This window comes from Charadrius vociferus, unplaced genomic scaffold, assembly GCF_000708025.1.
Source record: "Charadrius vociferus isolate BGI_N301 unplaced genomic scaffold, ASM70802v2 scaffold104, whole genome shotgun sequence".
NCBI lineage: Eukaryota > Metazoa > Chordata > Aves > Charadriiformes > Charadriidae > Charadrius > Charadrius vociferus.
Window position 1 is genome coordinate 5900040 of NW_009648255.1, and position 12307 is coordinate 5912346.

Consider the following 12307-nt stretch of genomic DNA (forward strand, 5'->3'; position numbering starts at 1 on the left):
TGATGCAGAATCAAACCCGTGTGTAAGTCTTTGCAGGACTGGAGTCTTCACTGGCAATATTAAGGTCTAATTAGAGGTCTAGAAAAGTCAGCGTCTTTCCCCTCACCCTCCATAGAATTTAAATGGATATGAAATACCCATTCAACTGATAAAGCCCTATGTGCAATGCAGAGTAGCTCTGTATTTTTAATTCTTCAGTACCACCGTAATCACCCCATTACTCGAGATTATGATTGATAAGTAAAAGATTACGAAAGAAGCAGTTCTGTGAGCAGCAGAACTAATGAAACCTGGTTTCTTAAGGCTTTTCTGTCTTCCACATGTCCCCGGTACCCCTTTCCCCACTGCGGTACCTGACTACAGCATCTCCTTCCCTCTCCCTCCCTTGATAATGCACCCCCTTCACCCCGGGATCCCCTCCTTGCCTGACCCGGCAGCGGGAGCCCCCACAGCCAAGGGGTTGGTGGTCGGGTCCTGCCACCCACCTGCTCAGCAAACCCAGCAAACGCTGCCACGGGGCTGCACAAATAGCTCTGGGGTTGCTCGCAAGCCCAGCAGCGTACAATCTACTGTACAACGTTAGCGTTTTGGAGGCCTGTCAAATGGAGTTGAAATCAGTTCAGAGTCGAAAGACTATGAAGGAGGAAGAAGAAAGAGCTCGCGTGAGTCTCATTTCACTAACGCACCAAATCTTACACACAAGCCTCATTTCCTTGGGAAACCACATTAAAAATAACAAACATGTTTTTATGCTGGTGCTGTAAGGAAAAGTTTTGAAAACATGTCTTGAATCAAGACAAATATTGACATCAAAGTACAGGCAAATTTAACTTTTTTTTAAAAAAAAAAGAAAAAAACTGATGTCATTACATATCCTATAGCATAGCATTTTTCACACAGAAAAATTCAGCTGTGATAGTTGCAGTAATTAAGTGTTAATGCAACTTTCTCTAGTGTGAAACCTGATTTCTGAAGTCTGCCTTGGGAAAACAAGCAATCCCTGTGATACAGCAAAATGCTGAATGGATTGAAGACAGAGGGCCCTTTCAGCCAGCTCTGATGTTGGCAGGACAGCTAGTGCTGTTCATCAAAAGCAAAAACATCAAACTAGATGCCATTGTCTAAATCTCCCAGACAAATACTCACGTGGAGTGCCCTCGCTATCAGCTCTGCTCCACTTGTGCCAATATCGTTAAACATCAGGTTAAGGTACCGCAGAGTGGAGTTTTCCTTTGGAACAAACAAAGCGGAAAGCAATGAGACTCTTTTCTAAAACACACCTGCATTTTTCAAAAAGGAAATATGTCATACACATACTTAAAACCTCTGTCCTTCACTGCATTTCAGGCAGCCCCTGATTTGGAGAAGTAGTTAAAGAATACCAAAGTACATCAGATGATGATGGAACGGCAGAAATATATGTAGTCTGTAGGTCCTCGTGGGGCTTACAGAACCCAGCTAGGAACCAGAGTGCTCAGCATGACCAAACGAGGCAGGTAGTCAAGCTCAGGTGCAGACCTTCAGGCATTTTATGAAATTAATGGCCCTCCCTGAGCTCCAGGAACACAGGCACTGAGTGGCAACTTACCATTTTCTGTCTGTATTCTGGTGCTTACAATGACAGAAAGGCAGCATTAAAGTTTCCTATGTTTAGACCTACGAAAAGGCTAAGAGAGAAGATAAAGCATCTAAAACAAAGGCCCTGGCACACTTGACACTACCATTACCTCCTTTGTTGAACTGAACTGTAAGCCTAAAAGCCCCACAGTTCATTCCACCATTCTTTCTTCATGACACCCTAGCCAAATGTCAAATGCTTTTCAACCAGAAATTAAAAATCTCCCCAGAGAATACAATCTGAGATTCTAGTGGGATGGATCTGGATGTGCAAGTCAACATTAATGGAATTTTGCCAAACCAATGCATTCTTGTCTACAGTTTACCACAGATAAATATTAACATAGTCAAATAAATGACATGTTACTGAATGATAAACATCATTTTGGCACCTGGAGGAATGTTGCCATGTGCTCTGCTCCAGCATCAGTCAATACATTACACCTAAGATCCAAACCTGAAAAAGATGAATGAAGAATGTGACAGATGCGTATCTACAATTAGCTGATCTCTAAACAAAAACAAATAAAGATGAATTAAGGCTGAAATCAAGACTGCTTATGTTTTCTTATATTAGCACAACAATGTCAAACACACATGAAAAAAGCTTACCGGTGACAACTACAGTACTGCGTAAGACAGAGGCAAGAACTTGAAGATCGTCATCTGTAACTCTCTGCACAGGCACTAGGTGATTATTTCCAGCTATTTTTAATGTGATCCCTTTTGTCCATCTGCTGTTAACATAAAAATGTAAGCACATGGGGAGAAGTAAAATGATACAGAAAAATGAATTCTCTCTCCAGATAAGGAGTGTATCCACGCTTGCCCTCGCTGATGTGTTTGCATGCAGTTAGCTGCTGCCGCTACCTTTGGTAACAGCACGGCAGACGACACAATTCAAACTGTACCTCAGCACTGTCCTTTTTGATATTCTGAAGACACTGCACAGCTGCAAGACCACGCTTAGCACACAGGCACAGACAGCAGGAAGAAGCAAGATATGGGGAAGGAGGATGGAAATAAAGACTCTCCTGGAGGCTACATCATCATCTCCCTTTCCTTTATTTAGTTTATCTTGCCCTCAGAATCAAAACCTAACACAAACTATTTCACTACACTGTATTTTCTCTCAAAAGGACAGTTAACTTTGACCCCAGGAGCATCCATGAGAGGAAGCCCTACCTAGCCACATAACGGGAGAGAATTTGGGTGGTTAATACCTTGGCAGGATTCAGAGACAGCTCAGGGAAGCGTTACCAGCTGGAACCTAACTGGATGCAGCTGAGGCTTTTTAAACAGAAGTGAGACAAAAGGAAGGGGGGTTAAGATGACTAGACACTGGGTTTGGCTTCTTTAAGGGACGCAAAGGCACCATCCCTTACATTTTTCACTTTTTTTGATTTCACTCCTTGTAAAGCTGCCCAGAAGAGATATATAGCTACAAACTTCTGCCAAGATGATGTCACGATGAGTCAAACCAGAACTTCAGCAGTAAATGCTAAGTATGATTTGTGTTTAAGCCTGAAACTGCATGAACTGTCTCATTGTTCAATTTCTTGTCCTGCTATCTTGTTTAAGGCTTTCAGAAGCATCTGAAACACGCTGTTTGTTATTTCCTTACATTTTATCATTTTTATCAGCTTCCTGAAGCACATGAGCAATGAAGGGGTTTTCAGGTTGGCCCACGTTTTGGCAGGCCTGCACATAGTGCTGGTGAAGATCTGGACGAACTGACATGACCTGCTGGAAAACAAAACAAAGCGTTACTGCATCGTTATGGCAGCCTAGCAACATCACCATGGCCCCAAGGGCTGTTGTGCTAGGCTCTGCGTAACAATAAAAATGGGCTCAGTCTGAAAAGGGTTACAACTCTTGGTATGCAACACTAGAATAACAGAGAGATACAGACAGACAGGAAAAGCTTGCGGGGACGAATGTGGAATTGTGGACGTTTCTGATCCCCCATCACCTAGGATATGAGCTAACAGAGAAATAATGTTCATGCATTACAGGTCCTTTTTCCCTGTAGAGCGGCTGTGCCCCAACCTCTGCATGCCTACCTGAGCGATCAGTGCCTCACGGTGACCGGCCCACCGGCGAGCTCTGCCCCACGGCCCAGCCGGGCTGCTCCAAGGTCAACAATGTGTGGTCATGGAGCCCGTTTCCAAGGAGGACAACCCAGGCCCTCCACCAAGAGGGAGTGGGCAAAGGTGGCCAGACCCAGCCCAGGGGCCCCACTGCATCTGTGGTGCCTGGCCTCCACAGGGAGGGGAGTTTCGGCAGCTCACCCCCAAGAGTATTTACTTAGTGGCCTGCCCACAGTCTCTGAGGAGCCTTTGCCAAAATTTCCATGGTTACACGGATTAGCAGTTACTTCAAAGGTGCCTGTGCTGGTCTTTTCCACCAAATAAATCCTTCTAGCGACTTCACGACTGCCCTTGAATGCCGGAGGGGGTGGGCTGGGCTCGCATGCTCTCCTGCCCTACAGCAAGTGGGGCTCACACCCCGGTACTGACCTCAGAGCCAAAGAAAAAGAAAATACCCTCTTGCAACATCTGAATTAGACTGGGAAGCCCAGCATGGGTCTCTCCCCATGGTGGTTACTCAGTTCTTCCTCCTTGTCTTGGTGGCACCTGGAAACTGCCCATCTCTGGAAACATGATGTTCTCCCAGTGCAGTTACAACAGCAGAGAAAAGGGCGTCAGTAGGAGATGACTGACAGCTGCCTCCTGACCTCCACTGTCTCTCTTATCATTCCTTAAATGCCACCTGAAAGGTTTCTTCTGTCCAGATATCAGAGGTCAGTCAGGTAGTCAGTCTACCCTTCCCACCTCTCGCTCTTTTGCTATCAGCAGTATTACAACTTTGAGGGTTATCAAATATCAAATTCGCTGGCGTTCTCTGGCTCGGAAACCACCAGGTGTTATAGAAGAAGGTGCCACCTTTTTACATGAAGACTCTTGCAGTTTTATGATCAACATAGCTGAAGACAGATCTCAGTCAGTGTTTGTAAATATAGGCTTTCAAGACTCAAGGAGGCTGCTTTGTCCAGCTCCCCTGACTTCATAAGATCATCCCCCAAATTTGGCTGTTGGGGCACTTCAGGATGCACTTGCACCTGCTCTTTGCAGGGGTACAACTGAGACTAGAACCTGTCCCTAAATACTGAATTCTGCCAGTATTTATTCAGCATAGGGAGGTCTTTGAGTACTGTTCATTTTTAAGTTTTTTCTCTTCTGAATTTAAAATAAGGAGCAAAGATGGCTGAGTCTCAGCAGAGCCAAGAGGGCAGCACAGGGGGCACTCATTGCCTCGAAGCTGACTCTGTTGGTTTTGAGGATGACCATGATCAGACTGCACAAGAAATACCAGTGAATGAAGTGCCAGAGAATGAAGGTCTTTCTCCCACAGGCGTCACAGACAGGATGTTTTTCATTGAATTAGCCAACAAGCAACTGTGAACCATCTCACTGGGGGTCTTGAGTCTAGAATATCTGGAAGAAGTGCACATGGAAGAGAACCTGATTGTAAGCATCCCCAGAGACATCAATTGCCTGAGGCACATGAAGGTCCTCTATTTGGGTCAGAATCACATATAGGACATATGTGAAGAACTGAGGAAGCTGAAATATCTTCTGAGCTTAGATTTAAGTAACAATCCCCTCTCCTGTAGTTCGCTACCAGTTATCAGCAAGTTACAGTCCCTTCATCAGCTCAGGCTCTATAAAACAAACTTGCACAAAATCCCAGTGCAGATCTGTGAACACCTCCATCATGTTGAACTGCTTGGCCTTTCTGACAATAATCTCAAGCGTCTGCCTAAAAAAATAGTGAACCTGAAAAAACTCAAGGAAATTTACCTCCAGAAAAATAGATTTGAAGATTTTTCTAGGGAGCTTTGTCATATTGCTAATTTAGAAATAAGAGATATGGAACAGAATCTGATCAGTCTCATCCCAGAAGAGGTAGGCTTTTTGACAAACTTAGTTAAGCTAATTTTAGCTTTTAATAACTTATCCTCCATTCCTCCTACACCGCAACACTGCCAGAAGCTGGCTGTGCTGGATCTGTCTCATACTCTCCTGCACAAGCTTCCCCCAGGTCTGAAGAAACTCACTGAAATGAGAGTACTCTGTCTGCTAACAGCCTGGACAAGTTCCTACACCAGATCTGCTGCTGGCCGTCCTTTTGCCGTGTTTATCTGAGGAACACCAGACTGGGCACAGTACCCAGGTCCTTCACCAGATTAACCCCCGTCAGGATACTAGATCTGAGTGAAAATTGCTTTGTTGAGATTCCTAAAGGAGTATGTACTATGAAAAACCTGGAAGTATTGGCCCTGGATGACAATCAGATACGGGAGATACTTGTTCCTTTGTTTTCATTTTTATTTTATTGATACGTCTCTTTTGCAAAATCTAAGTCCTTCCTTAGAACTGAGTGCCACCTTTCCCTGCTACAGTGAGAAGGCATGTTCCACCTGGAATGCACCTGAGCCTGGGTTACTCGTTATCACTGACATCTGAGTATTCAGGCAGGGAGAAAAAAGCAAGAATGTGGAAACACTGACCTTTGTGTTGAATCGTAAAGGTGAAATAGTGACTGGAGGGACTGCTTCAGTTTTTTTGCATCTTTTTTTTCTATGTACACAGGAAAATAAGAGCTGCATTTGCGTAGAATCAATACGTCACAAACTGAAACAGAGCAGAGAGCAATTTAAAAATGGATGCGATATTGTTAATGCCTTTAAGACCATTAACATTTGCTGTTCATTTGATAATGAACAATTATGTACTCTAAAGCTGTGCTATTATAAGCGTAAGACTATTCCTGGACATACCCATTTTAGGGCTCAGAATACACCTTCCTTTTTATATAATGCAATGCATCTTTTCCAAGGAGATTTTCACTTGTGCAATTTTCTTCTTGAAGGTTACATTTACAGCAGTAGTAATTTATGCAAAAGAATCACTTTCAGATTTCATTCATTTAAATTACTCTCCCCTGCGCTGTGCATACAAAGGAAATGAAGAAGCACACTAATGTTTCTGCTGAGAAATAAAATTAACCCCATAAGAAATCTTTCCAGCAGAGGAAACAACATGGACTTTTTTTTGCCAAAATTTCCACCATAGTGTGAGGTATAATGTTATATTAATGAGCAGAATATTCTGTGTTCATCCATCAACAGTAATGCAGCTCCACAGCATTTTCTTGGAGATTTTTCCCTAAAAACAGAATCCCAAAGATTACTGTTCAATTGACATAATGTATCTTCTTAATGACTGTGTCTGGATACCTGCGGAGGTGAAAGAACTGACAAATTTGAAATGCCTTAGCCTGTCTGAAAACCAATTCAATATCTTTCCAAAGGAAATCTTTCTCCTGGAGTCGCTAGAGAGATTATACCTGGGCTAAGGTAAAGAAATTAAATTCACAAGTCTGCCAGAGGACATCAGCAAATGGCAGGTAGGAGCAATAGAAGGGGGAAGATCTTGGTCTGCTGCACTTCCATGGACTTCAGCTGCTCGCAAATGAGAGACTGAAGATTCTCCTAATCTCGTTAGGTACATCATGCAGCATCAGGCCAGGGCTGTCAGAATAGGAATGATACCAAAACTCAGTGTTTGAAGCTCACATTGTCTCTCTGTGTTTAGTAGTCATCCCAATAGTTAGCTCAGTTTATAAACCTTCTGCACTTACAGATGTCTCTGTACATTGATTATATATCACGCTAAGGAGTAATCCTTTAATTATTAAAAGCTATGCACACATATTTTCCAGAATCTGAAAGAACCGCATATGGTGAATAATTGTCCAGCATACCTGCCCACAGCCATCGGCTCATTGACCCACTTGAAAACACCTGGCTGTCGCAACAATCTCCTTAAACAGCTCTCAGACTCTGTAAGCCAAATACAAGGTGAAAAATAGTCTTTGTGGCCTTAAAGACACAAGTACCAGTAAGCATTTTGGAAGAAGGAGGCAGAGAAGGGAAAGAAGGAATGTAATGCATCCTTCAGGGCTCATCCTGTAATTGTAAAGGAGTCAAACAGGATAAAAGTTAGGAACCGGGAGGGTGGGTGAAGCGCTGCGCCCAAGTCAAGTGACCAGGAGATCCTTCCCCATGACCCATCTCAACCTCAGGAGACCATGGAAAAGGCTGTTTCCCAGAGCTCACCTCCAAGCAGACCCCCTGATGTGAGATGACCCACTGGGTCAGCACCAGTGACTCCAGGGGAGTGGCGAGGAACCAGCTTTCTGGGGGAGCTCCCCAGCCCAGTCTTTCCATCTTCCTCAGTTCATTGCATTTCTGTGTGGCTTAGTTTACTAGCACTGTGGCAAATTAGCAGGACTTTTGAAAGCTGAATTTGGCCACCTAGCTACCAGGTGAATAGTCTTTACCTGGTGAAGTAAATGCTTTGCTAGGAGAGCCTGAGTCCCATCCTTCTTTATTTGGGAGTAGATACTTTGAATTTTAAATGCTCTGGCGAGATGTTCATTACATGCACAGACTGAATTTTTTGTGCATCGTCCATGTGCTGTTTATGAGGAGCAGGCAGGAAAGCTCCCCATCATTCCTGTTCTTTGGGCTGCAGCTGTTTGCTTTTGTGTGTTCAGGTTTGCAAAAACTGCTCGTTCAGAAAAACAATCACCTTCCCAGCTGCCCAAGGATTTGGACAGTCTTCAGCAGCTGGAGCTGGTCCTTGTGGAGATGGGAACCCTATGACAGACCCTCCGACTGAAGTGTGCTGTCGGGGGGCATCTGCCATCTGGGAACACTTATGGGAAAAAAGGTGTAAAAAGGTGATGAACTTAAAGGTAGGGGTGTTAAGAAAGCCACCACAATATACATACAAAGCTGTGGGTTTAGTAATAGATACTTTGTAGAACAACCTACAGCATACTCTATGCAACATCCAAAATTTCTTAAACTATCGTTTGCATCAGCTATGGGAGAGCAGTACTTGTATCGCTGACAATGTTAAGGTAGGATATAGGAAACCATCAGGAAATACAGCACTCAGCATCATTCAGAAACGTTCCAGAAGGTTGTCCCTGCTCTGCCAAGTCACAGTCAGCAGGCACAGAACAGCCATTACAACTTTCCATGGAGCTTTCCTTAATTCCTTGTCCAGCGGAAGGGGAATGGTTAGGGTGTCTAACAACAGGTCAGATCCTCTAAGTCAAGGCATTGCTTACAGATGAAACTAACTGCAGGTGGCATTTTCCACTCTTGCTGACTGTATTTGACCATAGAGAGCTGAAGATCCATTGTGCAACCACATTGAACAAACCACAATTTTTGTGTGTTTTTGTTTGTTTGTTTGTTTTTTTCCCCAAAAGGACATGAGCCTGTATCACCAGTGGGCCAATTTGCTCAGAAAAAATACAGGGCAAGAAGGAAGGAAAGGCAAATCCTTAGTCTTTGATTCTTTTGAACCTAAATTATTAATCTCTTTCTGTAATGTCTCTAATTTCTCCATGAACTAATGTCTTTCTCCCAAATTGTTCTTCTAAACTAAAAGGTGACATTTAAAGATGTGTAGACATAGTAATTTACTACTCTAATCAAAGGGTCTGGAGAACTACAGTGTTAGTAAGAAATTCCTCTTGAAAAAAATAACACACAGAGTAAAAGAAAAGTCAAGTGGCTGGCAATCTATCTTAGCTGCAAACAATGTAGTCTAATACAGAATAAAAGGGTTTTTTGGAGACCACAATGTGCCTGGCTTTTTGCATCAAGAATATCCACCAGTAACAATGTTCCACATCACTATTTGCTTTTACCCTTTTCCTCCAGGTAACTGGATTGTTCTTCTCCCTTTTTCAGATCCAAAGTTTGTGGCGTGGGTTGATGAACCAGAAGGGGATCGGACCTTTCTTGACACTTAAGAACCTAACAAAAAAAAAAAAAAAAAAAGGAAAAGAAAGCAAACGGAAAGGCAAAAGAGAAGCCTGCAAAAGGATTAAAAGCCAAAAAGTGATATTTGGGCAGTAAACTGCACAGAGCTCTTTTCATTTACAAGAAGGGCAAATGTGAGCAGAGATAAGCAAATGGGAGACAAGCAGCGTTAAAGCATTTGAATCGGTGACTCTTACAATGAAAACAGATGATTTTTTGAGGTTTGGGTTTTTTTGGTTTTGTTAACAATGACCCCAACTGAATCAGGCAGATTCTGAAATATCCTTGAGATGTCTCGTTCTGAATGCATGTTATCTCAAAGCATAAAGGCAGCTGATTCACTGGAAATTAATCCAATCTGCAGGAATCTGGTGCAAAGAGGTGTTCTTTGTTGTGAATCCCAAAGTATTTTACATGCAATTCCTAGAAATCTGTTTTCCAGTCAGTGAGGTACAGCCATGTCTAGAATGAAACAATATTTGTGGCCCCACCTACTAGCAGTTATTCAATGAGTTTTACATTCAGAAATGATCAGTACCTTGTTTGGAAATATGGAGGAGGATTCCAGGCAGTCAGAACATACGCACTTCTACCAGAACCTGCATTACCATCCTGCCTTACAGGGGCGTAAAAAGCTGTTTTGTAAGTATCTCTACACTTTTGCAAAACTGTTCAGTGATGTTTTGACAATCTGTAGTTATAGTATTTTGAATGACTGCAAGCTGTCAAATCCTCAGTGTTACAGCTCGTCTCTGAGATAGCTTGGTGACAGTTTGTAAAATGTCTGTGTTCTACAGGCTTATTTGAAAGCAGAGAGTCTGCAGAATGCAATATTCTGCAATGATTCTTGGTCCTGGCGTGTCATAACACCTTTGTCATTCAAAAGAACCATGACAAACACTCCTTATGATAATTCTATCATGCCAAATTTATATGCAACCATGTCTTTCCACAGCACTTTACAGATAGCTGTTTGTCGGAGACATCTGATGTCCTTGACTAGTTTTTATTGTGTATTGCTCAGTAACTCCTTACACCCCTCCAGAGTTTTAATTGCAGCATACATAAAGCACAGAGCTGTACAGGCACCGGCCACTGTGCAGATTCAAAATGCAGGAGTGGGTGGGAGCAGGACTCTTTTTTTAGTTTAATTGGCTGGTTGGAACTGCAGTCCTTCTGTCCCTTTCCTTGCCTGCGTTTCCTCAGAGAAGGTGGTGGCATCCTGAAGGAGGTGGTGAAGGCAGGGTCACTGAGACCCAGCTCTTCCTAGAGCTCCACCTCCAGGTAGTGCTCTCTGAATGCTCTGGCTACGTCTGCATCCAGGGTATGGATCTTATTTCTGCTTGGCTCTTGAATTGATCGATACTGAAATCTCATTAATAGGCTTGTTGGCAGGAGAGAGCTGGGACTGCAGAAAAGTGGGATGGCTTGGGTTTGGTTTTCCATTTTACTAGGTAACTGATGCTGTTTTGATTGTTTGGAGGTGTCTTATGAAATATTTTCACCCTAAGTGAAGGCAAAGAGGCACAGAGAGAAGGATGATTCAGAGACCACCAAGGAGGAAATCACTGGAAGAGAGATATTTCTGGGAAGAGTGGCAGATACACAGGACATTTAATAGAAGTGATTTGGTAAAAGCTTTTTATTGGCAGAATAGGTATGAGAGAATCACGAGAAGGCAAAGGACTGAGAAGGAGATCATAAGCAGCAAGTGGAGAGGTTGCTAGCAGTGAGTCCATACTGTGCTCTGGAGCTGAGAATGAGGAACCCAAGTATGCCACAACAAGAAACCCCAACACTGAAGTCCAGTTCAGTCAGTAAGATTACAACAAACACCAGACATTAAACATGGGCCAGCTGCTTTACTGAATTTGAGGGAAAGGTTCAGTTCAGAAAGGAGCAATTCAGAGAGATTCTCACAGAATACATAAAGGATCAATTTCCCAGTTGGACCAAAGGCAGATTTGAGGAGGAAAGTCACAGGAAGGCAAGTGATTAAGAGAAGAGGTTGCTGTGCTGCTGTCAAACACAGATGATGGTACTTCCACATCAGAATAACTCTATTGGCTTGAGTCACTGCTTGAAAGTCTCTCGTTAGCCCTGTATGAAACTGGGGCTCTTTGCTTCATTTCAGAGGTTGAGGATCTCTGTAGAAAATAACTGATCCAACACTGCAGCAATTCCCTGCTACCTCTGACCAAGAGACTCCAGTTCATATCATATTTCTTAGAGCTGGGGGAGATGAGCCAACTTTTCAAGTGCAACTGAAACTGGAACCAGGAAGTCCATAGAGACCCTCACATGAAATCATGGATTAAACGATCAAGAGGCATCAGTACAGCATGGTCAGCTGCTGGTTATAACCCTGACCAGCCAGAAATTGATGTTGGAAGGGTCACCTGGACTGAAAGCTGAACATTGATCTGCATCTGCATGGGAGAACTTGCTGAGCGGGGTCCTAGCAAGTTAGGAAAGTGCCACTGAATGATCCTGTTGTGCCTCTCCTCCAGGAGATTGCTGCAGCATGTAGATATACTCAGGGCTAATTGAGCAGTACTTTATCCCTCAAGCTGCCTCAGGATTTCTCTAAGACTCCTCCCTCAGTGGGCAGATCTAATATCTTTACTTCCTAAAATACCTTACCAATGAATAATCCCACTGCAGTCTTTGAGCTCACGTGTGGGTTAACATGCTCCAGACATGAGTAACTATGCCACAATTTCGCTCTGTGTACACAAATACAATAAAATACCAAATAAGAAATTATCAAATAAAAAAAGC

The 12307-nt window shown here is 43.2% G+C and overlaps 2 protein-coding genes across 2 annotated transcripts in view; one reads left to right on the top strand and one right to left on the bottom strand.

Moving 5' to 3' along the window:
* Positions 1–3357, bottom strand: part of LRRC34 (leucine rich repeat containing 34) — a 9861-nt gene extending 6504 nt beyond the window's left edge. Inside the window, exons 1-4 of the mRNA XM_009884429.1 lie at positions 3242–3357; positions 2230–2354; positions 2010–2074; positions 1147–1230 (exon numbers count right to left, since the gene is read on the bottom strand). Of these exons, the coding sequence (XP_009882731.1) occupies positions 1147–1230; positions 2010–2074; positions 2230–2354; positions 3242–3357 (390 nt within the window). The remainder of the gene's footprint in view (positions 1–1146; positions 1231–2009; positions 2075–2229; positions 2355–3241) is intronic.
* Positions 3358–4880: 1523 nt separating this feature from the next.
* On the top strand, positions 4881–9622 carry LRRIQ4 (leucine-rich repeats and IQ motif containing 4). Its single transcript, XM_009884503.1, is given in 8 exon segments — positions 4881–5736; positions 5739–5982; positions 6915–7089; positions 7405–7543; positions 8242–8270; positions 8273–8332; positions 8335–8442; positions 9455–9622. Coding segments are annotated over 8 exon segments (1779 nt in total).
* The last annotated feature ends 2685 nt before the right edge of the window (positions 9623–12307 follow it).